Raw genomic sequence first — 18,874 nt, 5'->3', positions numbered from 1 at the left:
AAGCATGATTACAGCGGAAGGCCACGGCTTTATAGCGAAAGGAACCTGAATGCCGCAGAGGTGTTCTGCGTATCCCGTACAAGTCATGGCATGCATTGTCGCCGTCTCAGATCTCGTTGGGGGCCATCATGGGAGACGGGATGACTCAAGACCGCCCGAGCCTTTGCTGGTTGATTTCGGCGTTAAGTCAGAAGCGTGGTTGGAGAGTGGGATGCACACCCTCCTCTGGCTCCTATGTCATCAACTCCCGAATGTGTACGACCTATGTAAGCAAGACCCGACGTAGATACGATTCTCCTTCGGCATTAAGAGCCGCACCAAATGGAAGCCTTCCGCTGCCCAGGATGCCACCTACCAACGCAAATGACATCACATCGCCCAGCGCTGAACTGTGTATGTACTCTAAGACTAATTGTACTGGTTGCCAACGATATACGGATAGAGCGCTCAGGCGATGGCGGGCTGGCGCAACGCAAATCTCGGCGGTTGGTTACAGACCATTGCGGCTTTACGAGTCCTCGGACGAGCTGTAGAGCTCGCCTTGATGCAAGGAAGCGACAGCTGTCGGGTCGCGGAGGAACTTGCTGCGGATTCTGCCCTTAGGAGGACAGCATGTCTAAGGAGGGATAGGGTTAAGAACCGTAGTACGGAGTACTCCCGTCCGTACACAGTATGAAGCGCGCGTCACTGGTGCCGCGTGCGATAACAAACCTGGAACATGGCTGCACGTGATAGTGAGGGCCTATGTTGTGGCTGTTGAGCTCATCTGTCGGGACTCCGGATGGATACTCCGCTCTCTGCCAGAGCACTCCCGTACAGTGCTTGGCCACGGCCTCGCTCTCCGTGTAATTCAACGCGACGCTGCTTACAGCGGCTCTCCAAGTATTCGGTAATCCGCAGGCAAAACAACACCCATTTAGATCCCAATAAACGTAGGTATCTAGCGTACGTCGACTTTTTGTCGAAGAAATCGGGGAGATGGGCAGCCCTCCAAGCCAAACGGGCCGAGATAGTTAGTCCACTCCATCGATGTTACGGCAATGCTGGCAGTGAACACGAATTTAGGACTCGGGACCGCGAACAACGCATCGCAGTTCTCCCCCACCCCCGAGGCAAGTATTCTGTACCCGTGTACGGACCGGAGTGTGTCCGGAACCCGTGCGGAGCTGCATCCTTGCACTCAGGTATGTAGGTAGCACAGCAGACGTCTGCTGCTCGCCCGTTACACCCGCGGATTCGCAGCACGCAGCCGCAAGGCCGTTTTTTCTGCGCGGCGGTGGCACCGGTGCATGTTGGTGTGCGTGCCTTTCTTTTTGCTAGCTAGTCACACTTCACGACGTTAGGTGGCTTTGTACGAGGGGCACCGCTCAGTCAGTCAGCCCCTTGTTGTCATCGTTGACTGCTGCTGAGAGTGTAAGCATAGTCAACGTTACTCACGCATTTCTGTCCCTATCAATGTACGCAACGAGTCTGTCACTCGTTGCATCCGACTTCAACCGACACCGTTGATGCTCTGTCAGGGCGTCCGACCTCCGCGTTTTCCGTAGTGTATCCGCGCAAGCCGATGAGAAGTCAAAGTGCTAGTAAGTTGTCTCATTCGGTTGACCGGTTAGTGCAGCCCAGAACCTGGATGCAGTTCCGGTGATAAGGGATGGGTGGGGGAGGTTTCATTAAAGGAGCCCGCCACGCTCCCAGGGGCGCAGCAATCACGGCTTTCGTCGTGCAGGCCATGTGAAGAGGGAACGCCTCAAATGTCACACCAAAAGCCCGAAGCGTGCTGGGTTATGGCTAAAGAGGTCCCGCCAAGACTAATTTCGGAGACTGCCGATTACAAGTATTTACAATCGCCACGGGTTGAGCGGGGCCGCGATGGGGCCTCGACGACTTCGAGCAACATCAACACGAACAATCGCAAAGACTCGTTGCAACAACTTTACGAAACCTCAACCAAATCGAAAAAAAAGAAAACGAAGTTAACCCTCACCCTAACCTTGACCCTCACCCTAACTATAACCCTCACCCTAACCAGCGGGGGGCTGGCGCCGCCCCCCGCACCCCTGGCGAACTAACCCGTGGCTAACCCCGTGGCGATAGTGCAAACCCTTGGCGGTCTTGGCGGGGTACTGACGCTGTAAAAACATTGCCGACAATTGGCCGAAATTAGTCTTGGCGGGACCTCTTTAGCCATCAGCGCGTGCTGAGCCATCCAACCCCCGGTCTGTGCTTCTCGTGTCATCTCACCACTCATCTCACGTCTCGCTGTTGGAACCTCGAAATGGACTCGAGGTCGTGAGCTGGGAGACCACTGAACCAGGGATGGGACCGGGAGCTGGTGGGGGAAATGGCCTGTCGCATCCTGGATTGCACCCCCCGCCGTTCCCCACTTAAGAGCCTTGGGTCTGGGCGATCTTCAACATCTCATCACATCAGGAAATTAGCCTCACGCTGGCTTCGCATCCTATTCGCTGCCTGAGGGCCGTCACAAAGGTCTGTGCCTGAAACGGATTAGCGGAGGTGGATGTCGCCCCGGTCTCATCCCTTTTCGGGTCCCGTCAACACGGGTGCACGTTTCCTCGACTTGCGCAGGAACTGCGCCTCCAGTAACGGCCCTTCTGGCTGGCGGGGTGCGGCTGCTTGCAGCTTCGAAGTGCACGTTTTTCAAGCCTGCAGCGTGACGGGGAAGCAGGAAACACCGGCTTGGCAGTTGCATCGAGAAACCCGTTGGCCGAAGAGCTGCAGCTGCGATCTGCTTGCTGATGCGGACTCGGGTGTGCCGTGTTTGCAGTGCCATCCATTCCAATGGTGGAAAGTCCCCCGAGGGATGCGCTCTTCGGGGATTTTCTGGTTCAAGCGTCCATGGGCCAATGATCAGTGCTGAGGAACTTGCAAACTTCACAAACCAGGGGCTGCCCTTTCGAGAAAGCCCCAATTGCAGAATGAGCAATCCAGCAGACCTCCGCCAACAACGACCAAACCTGGGAAATAGTGTACCTCTCCCTCCCGCCTGAGGGGTCCCATCGAGTCGTTGGTTTATCTGGCCGATCTTCTGATGGAACATGAAACTGACCAAAAAAGAAACCACGCACAATTGTCCATCCAAAGCCTAGACTGTGTCCACTAACGAAGTCTTAAGCCGGGCCGCCCCCGGGCCTGGCTCCTCCGCAGACACGGCTTGGTGGAGGTGCGGGAGTCCGGCCAGCCGCGGCAGCCTGGGGCCTGTGCGGAAAGTCGCTCCTTCTGTAAGTCAGTGAGTTAACTAACTACCGTACCTTGTCGCTTCCACAGCATGCGTCAAAGCTCCCGATTTGTGCGCCACATGGGAAGTGTGGCCGTCGCTGCTCGTCCCTGGTCTTCCCTGTTCGTCTCTGCCCAGTCCCTGCCCGTTCTCCTCGGCAGGCCCCATGTTCCTGCTCCACTTGGGCACTCTCGCTGATGGGCTCGCATCCAAAAGTGGAGCGCTCATACAAGAAAGCCAGGCCGCCGGCTCGGCTCACAAACCTTCGAGGGACGGGTTTGGTGTTGGACGTAGTGTAGCGTGCTGTGGTGCCGATAGAACACAATCTCGCCCGGATTCGGGACATTGCTCTCCTTTCTTCTCCGCGATCTCGAGTCCTGGGCCCTCAGTCTCCGGTCTGTGACGCCCCCTCTCCAGATTCCTTCCTCTGTTCTTGGTCGAGCCGAGAGGCCATTGGATGGGCGCCCGCACTGCGAAGCGTGCATCATTTGCTTGACGAGTCCGGTTTTGCGCAACCCCTCGACGCGATACCCGGGTCTCCTTTCTCCTCAGACCCTCTTCCCCTCTCCTTCTCGTCTTTCGCTCTCCTCCGGGCTCGGTTGTGAACCAGGACTTTTTTTTTTTTGTGGCACTTTCGGATCATTAACATCAATCAGTATGTACTGCTCCAGGCCGTGCGAGCGACATCCGATGATCCATTCGGGCGCGCAGCCTCCATCCACTTGTTTATGTGTATCCCATGGGTGTTCGGCTGACCAAGAGGACTTTTGTGATAGCTTCGACATACTTTGATTCCCGAACAGAGCTTAAGTTTGCCACTGCCCACGGTCTGGCCCGCCCTGTTCATCCGATCGTTCAGCTCCAAACTCCACCGTCGTGGGTGAACCTTGCAAAGCTTCGAGAAAGCTTCGAGAACGCCCCTCATCAGCATCGCAATCCGCACCATTTCATCTTCGACCAAGCTCTGCTCATATTTGCTGCCATCCTCCGCGATTACAGGACAATTTCATTTACAATATCGTGCCTCTTGTGAGTCGGTCTCGACCGCTGCGGAACCCCAGTCCCACCAGCCGCTCCAGGTTATCAGGTTGCCATTGCCGGATTTGGCCCAGGGGTTGCCGTTTCTTAACGCACATGCTATAGCATGAACCCCTTCGTCGTGCATTTGGAGTCGCAGTCTTGCTAATTGACCAATCGTCGCCAGGATTGCCGTCGCCCACGCAAGCCGATGGATGTTGATTCCAGGATCCGCCGAGACACCCACGACGCTCGACTTTGACGAGGTGTAATTCGGTTCACATTTAAGGTCCGGCGGATTGTGCTGGTCCTGCATGCGCTTGGTGGTACAGGGACTGTCACGGGCGAATCGCACGTTCGGGCTTGACCTCCCGAGCTTGGGTCATCTTGTTTGGAGCTTGCATTGCTTCAGCTTGAAACAGCCTTCGATAAGGCTTGATCCAGGCCCAACAGGGATCATCGCAGTTTCGCTCGGCGGCCTGGTATCTTCAAGATCTCACTTACACGCATCCGCCATCCAACCCCTTTGCAACATTCGAGCGGTGGAAATGACCTGAGCCCATCCAGCTGGACTGAGTGAAAGACGGCGGTTCTTGCCAGTCCCCAGATTTCACCTCGCAGTCACCATGGCCGTGTGGGAAACGGAAGATGAATCAACCGGACCGGTGGCGTCCCTGCCGACCCCCGCTGAACCTCCCCACCGGGCTCTCTCGCGCACCGTTTCACGCGGCTCGCGGAAGTCAGCGAGGTCGATCACGCCTCCCGGAAAGAAGGGCAAAAGTCGGTCCCCCACCCCAGGCACTGGAGACAAGAGCGAGAGGGGATCCAAGAGGTCCTCGAGGGACGTCAGCACCGACGAGAACATCAGCATCCTGGACCCGCGCCGTTTCACGCCAACACTCCATGCGAGCTTGGTCTCCGAGATCCTGTCCTTGAGGCGGGACCAGGAGGAGAAGCTGAAGATCATCGAGGGTCTCGAGTCGTCGCTGCAAACCGTGCGTGAAGAGACGGAGTCTTTGCGGGCCACCCTCCTGTCCACAACGAAGGAGAGCCGATCTTTGAAGCGGCAATTGTCCCTGCTGGAAGGCGGGACGTCCTCGGCGCTTGGCGAACTCGCGCGAGAGCGCGATGAGGCGATTGAGTCGGCTGCCGAGACCAAGAAGAGGCTCGAGGCAACGCAAAAGAAGCTGCGCACTCAGGAGGAGGACTCTGAACGCGTGCACCAGCAGTGGGCAAAGGAAAAAGATGAGTGGGAGGAAGAGAAGCGGAAGTATGAGCGGAGGATCCACGTCGCTGAAAGCCGGTTGAAGGTTGTCCTCGACGAGGTCGCAGCGTTCCAGGCTGCGCAGGCCAGCGGGCTCAACGGAGCGGCCAACGGTGCCGAGAGTGATGCGGAAGACGGCGGCAAGGACAACGATGCGGCCAGTGTCAGGACTATGAGCATGACAAACAGCATCCGCTTTTCGGCCGCCAACAGCATCCTCAAGGCTAACGGCAACTCGCTGGCTGACGAGCTGGGTTTCGATGGCGGCTTTGACGAGGAGAGCGACTACGGTGGTCGAGAGAGCGTCCTCTCGAAGGGACACTCGCGAAACTTCAGCCGAGAGAGCGCTCCCTTCAGGACACACCGCAGGCACCGGAGTAACGAAAGCTTGGCGAGACCGGGCAGCAGCATTTCTCGTGGGAAGCTGGCCTTCAATGCTGCAGCGCTGGAAAGGCTCGAAGACGGGATTATCAAGGAGGATGACGAGTTGCCGCCGCCTGCACCCAAGCCCAGCTATGTCGACACTGGCATTCAGTACTCGCCGCCTCCATCACCAAAGGTCGTTCCCATCAAGCCCTCGACTCCCGAACCGTCGCCGTTCCTGCAGCGATCCGAGAGGCCCTTCGATGTGGACAGTCCCCCGCGTGCTGACCACGAGGTCGAGGCGAACCAGCGCAGGAAACGGGTGCACGTAGGCCATCCCATTCCCATTAAGACGCCGGGTCTGCACAACCTGATGGTCAATGGGTCGTCGCAGACCGTGGAGGAGCCTCTCAGTCCCCCGAAGACGCCCAAGACGCCGTTCCAAGAGATCCCGCCTACCCCTAAGCCCGCCGCTGCCCCCGACATGGTTTCCGTCTCGACCCAGACCGATGACCTGCCGCCTCCGCTTCAACCATCCTTCCTTGGCCTCCCAATGCCCATCCCCAGCATCAGCATCATCCCTCCGACAAGCCGTCCCAGCACGCCTCGCGAGCCACGCCTCCCACAGCTGTGCAAGGATTTCGGTTGCCAAGTGAATCTGCCGAGCACCCTGCAAACTACCTCTTCTTCCATGCAGACGGAGGAGATTCGCGTCGACAAGAGATTAGACAAGTTGCCGCCACATCTTCACCCCTCAGCCATCACATCCAGGCCGTCTTCGCCCGCGAACGGTGCCGCAGATTATGCCACTGAGGATACCCGGCAGTTCACACCGATCCCTGGAAACCTGCCTCCGCGGAATCCGCGACGACTTGATAGCAAGCGGAGCTTGTCAGAGGTGCCGTCGTCGCCCCCGATGGTTTCGTCTTCAATCTTGGAAGAAGCCCACGATTCTTATCCGGGCAACAACGACGACGGCCCACTGTCTAGTCAGAAAGCCCCAATGCGGCGGCCGCCGCGGATCAGCAGCCTATTCGCAGGGTTCGAAGGAAACAGCTCCGACGAGGCGGATGAATTCATGGATGCTGACTTAAGCGACTCGGAATATCGCACCGCCCTCTCTGCGCCGAAGCCACCGAGTAACTCGAGCCGAGGGGCGAAACGCAACTCCGTGGGAACCGTGACGTCGTCCGAGAACGCGCTCTCGCCAAAGTTGAACGCTCGTTTCTTTGCCCGCGGTCTGGAGAGTCCTGAGGGTGTTGACTCTGTTGCCTACCAGATGCGGGAGATGCGTGATGCCGGCTTCGGCAGAAGGGGCTCAAGACGCGGCGGACGGTCTCTGATGTTTGGTACCAAGTCGAGTGTCATGCGCAGGACTGCCATGATCCAGAGTGGCATCGCCTCACACCAAAGGGCCAGGAGCCCGAGTCTGGCCGATCCGTCGGAGCCTCCATTCCCTATCCCTACGAGGGCCAGCTCGAGGAAGCCACCAGTGAGCAGTAGCGCCCCCAGTGACGGCCGTGCAAGCCCGAGTAGGGGCTTTGACGCCTGGCCTAGACGAGGGTCGAGCCGGAGCCACTACCGCGCCAACAGCATTCGCAAAGTGCGCTCCGCGGCCGCGCTTCCTCGGAACCAGCGGTACCGGCGACGCGGCAGTCGCTCACCGCCACCTTTCTCGGTGTCCACGGAGGCGCCGGAGAGCCCACGGCTGCCTCCGCTGCCGAGCAACGGTAGCATGACGTCGCGGACGAGGGATGGGTACCGGTTCAAGACGCATAGGTCGCAGCCGTCCACAACCACGGCCAACACGACAGACACGGGCGCCCAATCTCGCGGCGGCGCGAAACAACCTCCTACTGTAGTCGACGCCATCGCGCAGACCATGGTCGGCGAATGGATGTTCAAGTACGTGCGCAGACGCAAATCGTTTAGCATGCCGGACTCCAAAGGGGGCGACGATAACAGCAACGATCGCCATAAGAGGTGGGTCTGGCTTGCGCCGTATGAGCGTGCGATTCTCTGGAGCAGCAAGCAGCCGGCTTCGGGAAGCGCGCTGTTGGGCAAGTCTGGCCGCAAGTGTAAGTGCCAAATTTCCATCCTTCCTCCGGAAGACATTAGGACGCGGGAACTGACCCCTATTTAGTGACAATCCAGTCGGTTCTCGACGTGAAGGACGACAATCCGCCGCCGAAGGGCGTCACTCAACTGTTCAACAGATCCATCCTAATCCTGACGCCAGAGAGGGCGCTGAAGTTCACGGCCACAAACGCCGAGCGCCATTATATCTGGCTGACATCGCTGTCATTCCTGGCGCATTCCAACCAGGCCATACCCGACGCGCTCTTGGTACCGCAGCCCAAGCCGCTGGTCGACCAGTATGAGCTGCCCAAACCCAAGCGGAGGCCGATCCGAGACTCAATCCGTCTCACCAAGGCGAAAACGGCCGTTATCAAATCGGACCCGGTGACGGCGGAATCCGCGCAGACGGACAGTGCCCCGCCGAGCGTTCCCACCTACAGGCCGCCTCCGCTGCCCGACGTGTACACGCTCCCAACCCACGCCCGCGACTTGTCCCGGGACGCGGCGGAACCGCCCGCTATTCCCCGGTTCTCCGACCGGGGGGCGCACATGCCGGTGCACGGGCGCAAGCGGAGCAACACGGGCGGCCACGTGCCGCCGCCGCTCTCCTTCCGAGGCTTCTCGGGCCCAGCTGGCAGCGGCGGCGCGTACCACGCGTCGACAAACAGCACGGCGGGCAACAGCATCATGACAGCCGGGTCGTCGGATATTTACAGCAACGCGGGCGCCAGCGCCGTGACGGGGTCGAGCGGCATGACGTGGGCGACGGGCTCGATGCGCACGTCGGAGGCGTCCAGCCGGCCCAGCGCGCCGGTCCAGAACAACTTCTTCGACGCCATCGGCACCGTCCGCATGGAGGCCTTCATCAGCCCGCTGTCGTTCAGCGGCCGGTTCGACGAGTTCTCGACGTCGTACGAGCATCAGCAACAGGTGCTGCAGCCCGACGACTTCCGCCGCGCCACGCGCCGCCGCAGCAAGGAGCTCCGCCGCAGGGCCAGCCGCAACAGCCGCCAGCGCGACAGCTACCACAGCAGAACCACGCGCGCCACGGACGAGCTGGACGACTGGTATCTGAGGGATGACCCCTTCAAGGGGTTCTAAGGGTGTCCGCTCCCTTTTAGGCGCCCCGCTCTCTTCCTCCTTCTTTTCGCTCCCTCCTTTCCAAAAAGAGATAATTATCAAGTGGCTCGCGCCACCGTCCCAGTCATGACTGACGCTTCCCTATCCTTCCGTCCATGCGTTTTTCTTGGCACTCAAGTTGCCGATTCCAAAAAGGGCCTATTGAGGTCGGTTGTCTGTGAACGACCGGCATGGTCAACGTCATGTCGCCCGCCGTTTCCTTTCCCAGTGTACCCCATTAGGACGGAGAAAGAGATGGATGTCTGATCCACCGCTCCATGATCACCAAAAAGTTTATTTTCCTTTCGCACGCAGTGGCAAACATGAGGCTTATATTTTTTTTTACCTCACAAGCCGGCTACTATGCCTGGATGGCGGAAGGAAGGAGCAACAACCGCCGTTTTCAAGGGGCGCGGTATGTTTTCTGTATATCGTTGGGTTTCTGATGCCGCCCGCTTTTGTTCAGTGATACCACTTTGTTTTGTTGTCGGGGCTCGTCTCCGAACGGGTGCTCCTGGTTGGAACTGTATATTTTAGTTGTATTCTGCTCTTTTCTTTCTCTCTTATATTCGTGTAGTGGCTCTCAGGAGCCGGCCACTGTGTTCGTGCCATGGGGCGTGGGAAACAGCAGCGCGGTGGTGGTCGTGAGCTGCTGCCGCGTGCAAGGACTGGAACTCGAAATAGGTAGTTCACAATATGTCGTCGGTGCCAGGCCTCCATCGTAGATCACGCTGGGTTGCCTTCGATCTGCTGTGATGACCGCGAAGTGTAGTCGTTGTCGTGCGGTGTGGATGTGACGGTGATTGTATAGCCTTGAAGCTGGCGTCTATTTAAGTTCGATAAGTATTTCTTAGATTCTCTGTCGAGTTCATGGCGTTGAGAGGATACTAGGGGTTGGCAGCCCGCTTCGCAGGCTACGTACAGCCATTTCAATCCTTTTTCTTAGCAGTGCCACAACCACCCACTTTTCCTACAACCACCCACTTTTTCCATACCTATGCACCCACCTTTTCCAACGTATACGACATTCATCCTATAGAACTACGTATATCCGTTACAACTCAGCTTAGTAGCGCATTCGTAAACATTTACTGATCCGTTACCTCTTTTCTAGGCTTTTCCTAGGCGATTGGAGCAAGTCTAACGGGTATATAGAAGCCGACTACGTATCGGAGTAGAATCGTCGCGCCTAGAAGACAGAAACCTAGGTCCTTCACCGACTAAACCAACTAAATAAACTATTTGATAACTATATTGTATATCGCCAACTAAGTCAATTAACGTAACTATATATATACTAGCTTAATCGCTATATATAAATAGCGATTTTTAACGACTATTAGATACCTCCTACGCTTTTAGATAACAAAGTGGACTCGCCTCTACTATCTATCGAAGTAGATAAAGACGTCTAATATAGCGATACCCCTTATAAGCTGCTTATACCTACGTCGACTACTATAGCGATAGACGTATAAAAGGAAGATAACGAAGCTAAAGATATAACTATAGAAGTACAAAGAGAGGGGAACGAAGGCAATGAAATAAAGGTCCTAGTAGACATCCTTATAAAGGACATTATCTTTAAGGCTATATAAAACTTTCCTAAGTCTACAAAGTATATATAGGACCTATTAAAGTTTAAGGTATATAGTAATCTATAATAACAATAGGATACTAACGCTAATATACCTATAAGTAGTCTATAATATCTACTTATAGATAGATCCTTATAACCTAGATAAATATTATAATATCAACTTCGACTATACAACTAACCTTGAATCTCTATTAATATAAATTATAGGCAACGATCCTAATAACGATAAATATAAATATTATAATAAAGGTCTAGACCTATATATAAACTACGTTATATCGTAGAATAATATAGGTAATAGCTACTACGCTAGCTACTACTATAACTTAAGTAGTACTAGATATAGCTATTTTAAAGGAAGTAATAAATATAGTCCTCCTAATATATCTATAATATACTTTATAGCTAATATATATATAATAGAGTTGGAGACACTTTATAAGCACTATATTACAAAGGATCTGACCCCCCCCCCTCCCCCTCTACTCCCCCCTTAGCCAACATCTAAATTGTATAAACATTATACTACGTCTATAAAGCGTAAGTCGAAGCTCAAAGTAGTTATCTCCTCTAAACGTTTATACTCTACAATAGACGTATTATCTTCTATTAGCTCCCAACAATTCAACGACCTATATATACTTTCGTAGCCTGCTCCCTATACAATAGTAGCTCCTACTATATACCCTATTCTAAGAGATAAGTTTATACCCCCTATCTATAATAGTCGTTATAGAGCTAAAGAGAAGGCTATATACCTATTAAATAATGACCTTGCTACGCCTACCTATTATAGCTCGCGTCACCTAAAGGAGGATAGACGCTACGCTATATATAGCGAACTTACAAGCCCCGTTAAACGCGTCAACCGCTATATCGAGCTTATTCACAAGCTCTTTCTATACCTATCTACAAAAGAAGAGTAGACCTTTATAAAAGCTCTTAGAGATATAGCTAACCTATTTAATATATCTATAGTAGACAAACTATAGAAGAAGGAGATATAATTAGCGAATATAAGTTATAACGAATCTACTTAACAGGTCTATAAAGGATATACTATAGAGGAGAGAAACGTATTTACTAGCTATAGGTACAAAGCATTATACACCTAGAGCGTAAGAATCTAGAATAGCGTTATATATATAGAATATAGAAATCTAGAATAGCGTTGTATACCTTAGCTACAATAGCGTTATATACCTAAACTATAGGAATCTAGAATAATATTATATACCTTAGCTACAATAGCGTTATATACCTAGACTATAGAAATTTAAAATAGCATTTAACACAGATATAAAGCATTAGTTAGTATATAGTATACCTCGACTATAACAATCTACAATAGCGTTTAACAACTATATTATAATATTAGTACCTCTAGGTATATAATATTTATAAACTTCCTACCCTACCCCTCTAAATCCGATAAATATATATAAACATTATAAACATCTATAACCTAAGATATAGCTATATAAAACTAGCTATAAGAAAATATAGGCTTTTAAGAATTGATATTAATATAAGAAAAAGACTACCTCTAAGACTTGTTAATAGTTATTGCAAAGTAGAGGCGAACTAAAAACTGCCTATAAACAATAATATAAAGAAAGTCCTCCTTTAAAGAATTTAACTTAATCTTTAGAATTATCTACAACTACTTAGTAAAGTTACCTATTAAAATTCGCCCTTCAATAATAGACAAAGCAAACCGAGTTATAACTAGCCGAGTCCCGTTGTAGAGCCTACTACTAGGGTTAAGGTTTCAAAGTAAAAGAATAGGGGCTCTAACCTTTAAAGTTAGAATAATAGGTAAAATAGAAGCAAAGTCTAAAGAAAATAAAAAATTAGAAGACAATATAAGAGCATTAAGATCTTTACTATTAGAAGGGTTTTCCACCTCGTTGACAAAGAGATATCGAGTTTCCTAACCTAAAACTAAAGAAATAATAGCTACGTTGATAGAACTTATAATCGCGTTGCAAAGGCAAAGAATCGCTTAGCTTATAAACACTATTAAGTCTATTATAGTACATTTAAATAAATATATAGGATAGACCTAATCAACTAACTGCTCCTATATAGAATAAAGTATAAAAGAGGGGAAAGGATCAACAAAGCTATAGAAGTAAAGATTATAACTTAGATCCTATAACCAACTTACGAAAGTACAGTTGTTAGCATTAGCTCTCTACACTTATATATTCTCTATTAATCTCTAGACCTATAGCTAAGGCTAAATAGGCAAATTCTATAAATAAGCTTAAACAATATAACACCTATCACCGTTATAAACAATAGGCAAGATTTATATAAAGTCCCTCTCTAATACAACTAGAACTCCTTTAAATAGGCTATCGTAGTTACAAATATCTTACAATATACGATCTATAGCTTCGAAGTAGTAGTAGTACTATATTAGAACCTTGTCCTAGATAATAAGCTTAGTACATTGCAAAAGAGTTGTAAGCTAAATGTTCTTCTAGACTACGTAAGTACTAACGTCTATAATGTCGATCAGAATCTTAAAACGGCTATAAGAAGTATAGCCGCTATTAAAAAGGAGAGCTACAATATTAAAAGAAGTAACGTAAAGGACAATATACCTTTATAAATAGAAGAAAGAAGAGAAACAACGATATAAAAAGGTTTTACTAGTCCTATTAACGCCTTAGATAAAAAAATAGGCCGTTTTAGGGTATAAGTCGACTATAGCTATAATCTCTATAAAGAGAGCTACTTAGCTAACGTTTAACCGAGATTAAATACTTATAAAAAGGGCCTTCTACTATTGACGGTTATAACTAAGCTTCGCCTATAATAGAGGGTTTTACTCTATATCCTCCTAGTGGTAACGAACAACTAGTAAACCAAAGTCGGCTAAACACTTATCGCTATTAGCTAATAGCTAATTTAATAAAAAGAGCCTAAAATCGAAATATAGTTCTTCTAAGTCTAGCGAGATATCTACAATATACTCGAGGTAGTATAGAAGATCATTGTAAAAGGAATTATAAAATTATAACTATAGCATTGCTAGGTCTATAATATTGTTAATAAGGAGGCTAATAGTAAAAAGCTTATAAAGGGTATACTCTATTTACTAGTTTATAGCCTCGTCGAAATATATAATTTAGCTTTAGTTAAAGTCGAGTAAGCTAGCTATAATGTATATAGCTCGAAAAATAAAATATTTATAGCTATTTATAGTCTATAAATAAATAAACGACTAAGCGCTAAGGACTAAACAAAGAAGAAGATAAAGAAAATACTATTTATCTATAGAAGGAGGAACGTAGTATATACGCCTAATAGTAGTACTATAGATATAGGGTTTCCACTCCTATAACCGCTTATCCTAGACGAAATATAAAAGAAAATTAATATAGAGGATATTATAAACATCCTTATAGGCTACGTTGTAAGTAAAGAATACTTCTAGCTCTATAGTTCTACGTTCTAACGCTTCTATAAGCTCTTTAGAAGTGCTATCTACCTAGAAAACAATGTATTGCTAATATTTAAGATAGACTAAAAGGCAATAAATAGGGGGGAACTCGTAATAAGTATAAAATTCAAAGAGCTATATAACCACCTCTACTAAGCTAATATACCAACATTGCAAATAGGTATCAACCTTATTAAGCTAGTTACTTACAAAGAGTTGAACTATCAACTAATTAGTCCCTTTATAAATATACTTATATATATACTTAATAGACTTTATAGATATATAAATCTCTATATTAATATAGGCAACATACTTATAAAAGAGATAAAGGTTATAAAGTACAACCTAATAGTTGTTAAGTTATACCTTATAGCTATTGACCTTATAAGTAACTGTTTACCTAGTGTCTCAACGGCGATAGATAGAATACTTATTTTCTAGAATAATAGTCTCCTCTATAAACGCCTTTAGAAAGCGCTTTAAACAGCTTGTAACCCCTATATATAGGTTACGAACTATATAAAGAGAGGCAGGGTTATCTAAACTATATAGCCTATAAATTATATTGCTTACAATAATAGCCTACAACTAGCTATTAGGATCCTCTACCTCTATTGAAAGCTTAGCCTAGATAATATAGTCGACATTGACAAATATAAGAAACAAATGTATAGACTCTCGTAAAAGGAAAAGCAAGATATAACAATATAGGAGCCTATGCTTTTAGTATTTAATAGTCTAAACAATGCCTATAAACTTACTAAATAGGTTACTATACTAAAGCTTATAAAGGATAGTTTAGTACTTAAGTTTAAAGATATAGCTAACAATATTAGAGTAGTCCGCTATAGTCTAGCTTAGAAGAAGCTTTCGCTAGATCTCTACCTAGTTTAGGTTAGCTATAACTATAATAAATAGAATAGGATAACCTAGCTTATAGACAATAGCTATTGAATCCTAATAACACTAAGCAATAAAGCGTAGACCCCTAATATAGCTTATAAGTAGGACAATTCGCTACCTAAGCTTGTAAGTATCGCTATCACCTAGTCGTAGCTAGTCCTATACTCCTTAGTACAGTTCTATATATAGTTCCTTCTAGTTATTACAAATCTAATATAGCTTTTACTAATCGCTTATAGCCTAGAGGTCCACTAAAAACTACTAGAACAACTAGTAAAAAAGGAAAGGCGTTTAGCTATAACCTATATAAAGATATAATAAGTATCGATACTATTGTCTAAACTCAATACTTAGTTAAGTATAGCCCTACCTTTAGCTATTATAGAGCTATAAGCCCTAGTAAAAGCTAAGATCTCTAAATAGAAACATTAAAAGATAGGTCAATAGAAGATAGGCAAGATAATATAGGTGAATATAATACTAGGCCTATATAAAGCTGTTGTCTAAGCAGCGTATAAGGACAATATCGTAAAAATTAGGCTTTAAATTCTCCTTTAGAATAAGAATAGCCACCTTATCTACTATTAGTAAGTTCTTACAACGATAGTCGTAACTATAGCTATAATCTACAACTAAATGCAACTAAGGTATAATCGTAATTTACAATATAGCTAAGCTCTAAAGAAAGCGCTCTTTCGTAATTAAGTAGATATAAATAAAGGGGTTATATCGATAGAGAAAGTCTATAAAATACAATATAAAATTGTAATCGAAGTCTATAAAGAAGAAAGTTCAATATACAACAATAGCCTATAGATTATAAAAAAAAAGCTAAGTATACTAAAGAGGCTCTTTAAGCACCTCTATAAAAGGGCTAGCAATATAATATAAAGCGCTATAAATTTGAAAATCTATAGGCCTACTACTATAAACATTGTATATAGTTTAATTTATAAAAATAGAAGTAAATATAAAAGCCGAATTATAACAACGAAGATAATTATAAAAATAAAACCTTTAAGGATCTTATATATACAATAGGTAGTTAAGGAAGTCTAGAAGATAGTGGCTTAGTAGGAAAGAAACGTCGCCCTATAGGCAATAGGAGCTAAATATAGGATTCGTAGCTATAGAATTCTATAGTACTAAAGAGTATTAGCTAAAGAAGAAGATATAATAGATATATAAACGTATACTAAGACGCTTATCTATCTAATATAATATACTATACTTAGTATACTCAACATCTATTAGGCTAAGATTATATAATACAATAGTTACACTATTTAAATATAGGTTAGCAACAATCTATAAAATACTAATAAAAAGAGTAATGTAACCTATAAAAGGCAACTAGCTAGTTGGAATAAGAGGTTCTATAGCATTATACTATATATTATATAGTGTATTATAGGCTAGAGAACAATAATACTAATAATAGGTAGCAATATAGGAAATATAAGAAGTATAAGGAGCTTCGTTAAAATAGGTATAAAACTTAGAAAGTAGCTTATACTAATAACAACGACTATAGAATATAGTCTATAAACTAGGGGGGCGTCGAACAGAAGGCATTTTAACGACGGGAAGCTTGAGCGTAACTAAATAGAAAGGAGAAAAGGAAGAGAAAGAAGAAGAGTAAAAGGAGCAGAAAGGAGGAAAAGGGGTAGCAACAGGGGTATAATAGGGGTATAAGCGAGGTAGGGAAAGGAGGAAAAGGGGTAGAACAAGGGAGGAAGTATACAAGCTAATAGGAGGGGAGTACGAAAATCACTAATAGGCCTATACCCTATAACAGTTATTTATTAAGCCTAAAGAGGAGGAGTGCAAAGGCAAATAGGTAAAGAGCAGTAACAATTAGTTAAGGAACACCCCCGTTTTACAGCTAAATAGAGGATCGCACTACCTGCCCAGTTCTATAGTATATATATTAGAAATGAATCTCTGGGGGCTGGGAGGAGTGAAGATGTATCCGCTAGTCGATTCCATCCCCTAACCCTCCTGACCGACTTACACGGGCATGCACAGCGCCATTCTAAGTAACTGAGTGGATTCTCTCTAACAAAACTACCCCGCCATGCCCCACCAAGTATTTTTTGACTTCTGGGGGCAACAAATGCTGGGGATGATTGACATCCTCGCCCACCACCAAACACCCAAGTAAACAGTGACCATGGCCTTGCCAGAAACCGCCACAATGGGCGAGTCCCTCGAGCAGATGCAGGCGCGCCACCGGAAGGAGCAGCGCGACCTGCAATCGCGCATCACAAACAAGAAAAAGAACGCGACCAAGAAGACGCGGAAGTTCATCAACGACGAGTGCGCCGAGCTCGAGCGCCAGCTCAGGGAGCGCCAGGAAGGCGAGCTGAGGACCTTGACGGGCGAGGCCGACGAAGAGGCCGGCGCCGACGAACCAGAGGACGTCCACCAGCAACCAGAACAAGCCGAAGACACCACCGCCCTGGCCTCCCAACTCCAGTCAACCACGCTCTCCGCATCCCCCTCCCCCTCCTCCTCACCCGACCTACAACAACAACAACAACCACACCCACAACAACAACAGCAGCAACAGCAACAACAAGAACCACAACAACCAAGACAAAAACGCAACCGCCAAAAAGAGCGCCTCGCCCGCCGCGCCGCCGAAGCCGCCGCCGCCCAGGCCGCCGCGGCCTCCGAGGCAGCCGCCATGCCGGACCGCCGCGCGCAGGAGCAGGCGGCGATGCAGCGCGCGTTCGCGGCGCACGCGCTGCGCGAGCACCCCATCGCGCCGGACGGGCACTGCCTGTTCGCCGCGGTGGCGGACCAGTTGGTCGTCAACGGGCTGCCTTTGCTGCCGTTGGCGGTGGGTGGGGATGATGATGATGATGATCTGGGTCAGGGCGGGCTTAAGGGTGAGATGGGTGAGCGGGGTGCGGGTGGTGGCGGTGGTGGTGCGGCGGTGGAGGATGGGTTGCGGCCGCACGTGCAGCCGTACAAGGTGGTGCGGCGGGCGGCGGCGGGATGGATCGAGGCGCACCGAGCCGAGTACGAGCCGTTTCTCGAAGAACCGGTCGAGGGGTACGTGGCCCGGATACGCGACACGGCAGAGTGGGGCGGGCAGCTGGAGCTGAGCGCGCTGGCGAATGCGTACGGGGTCGAGATCCGCGTCGTGCAGGGCGCCGGGAGGGTGGAGGTGATCAAGCCTTCTGCTGCTGATGGTGACAGCAGTAGTGGGGATGGAAGAGGAGAGGGGACCAAGACGCTGTGGTTGGCATATTATCGGCACGGGTATGGCCTGGGAGAGCACTACAACTCGTTGAGGAAGGCAGAGTAATGGCTGGAAGGTGGTCATGGTGGCCGCGACAGGAGGTCGGTGACGGACTGCCGGTGACAGAACTGCCGGGTGGTCCTCGCCGTGGCCGCGGTGCCGCATCGCAAGAGCTATACCTAGCTAGATGGAAGTGATCTACCGTGTAGACGCTCTATCTTTGGCCACAGATATATTCCGTACATGCTGGGGTTCTCGACCTTGCATTGTCTTCTCGGTTTTCTTCGTTGCACAAAGCGAGTCCGAGTCACCATAGCCTTTCTTCCATTTTCTCTCTTTCTCACGCCGCGAGTCCGCCATGCAGCGTCTGCAGTAGTGTGCCCTTCCCACGCTCCCGTTCGCGCGGTGCAACACTCCGTTCTGGCACCTGGTGTTGTGTACCCGGTACTGTAATGCGTTATATGTAGGTAATCAAGCAACATCCCTTAAAGTATAAACTACCGGAAATGGACATTTTAGTAATGTATCAGCTGTATCAATTCCTGTTTTGGCCAATCATAGCTACCGCTGCGTTTATTGACCCTGGT

The 18,874-nt window shown here is 48.6% G+C and overlaps 2 protein-coding genes across 2 annotated transcripts; both read left to right on the top strand.

The window, feature by feature from the left end:
- Positions 1 to 4,508: 4,508 nt before the first annotated feature.
- Positions 4,509 to 9,207, top strand: THITE_2106394 (uncharacterized protein). Its single transcript, XM_003648620.1, has 2 exons — positions 4,509 to 7,957; positions 8,023 to 9,207. The coding sequence occupies exons 1-2, from the start codon at positions 4,879 to 4,881 to the stop codon at positions 9,057 to 9,059; spliced, it is 4,116 nt and encodes a 1,371-aa protein (XP_003648668.1). The 5' UTR covers positions 4,509 to 4,878; the 3' UTR covers positions 9,060 to 9,207.
- Positions 9,208 to 17,723: 8,516 nt separating this feature from the next.
- THITE_2106393 (uncharacterized protein) lies at positions 17,724 to 18,693 on the top strand (the record flags this gene model as incomplete). Its single annotated transcript, XM_003648619.1, has 1 exon — positions 17,724 to 18,693. One exon carries the CDS (start codon positions 17,727 to 17,729, stop codon positions 18,351 to 18,353), a length of 627 nt encoding a protein of 208 aa, XP_003648667.1. The 3' UTR covers positions 18,354 to 18,693.
- Between the last annotated feature and the right edge of the window lie 181 nt (positions 18,694 to 18,874).

The sequence above is a fragment of the Thermothielavioides terrestris genome, chromosome 1 (assembly GCF_000226115.1).
Source record: "Thermothielavioides terrestris NRRL 8126 chromosome 1, complete sequence".
Taxonomy (NCBI): Eukaryota; Fungi; Ascomycota; class Sordariomycetes; order Sordariales; family Chaetomiaceae; genus Thermothielavioides; species Thermothielavioides terrestris.
Note: the sequence above shows the minus strand (reverse complement) of the source record. Positions and strands in the feature narration are given on the sequence as shown.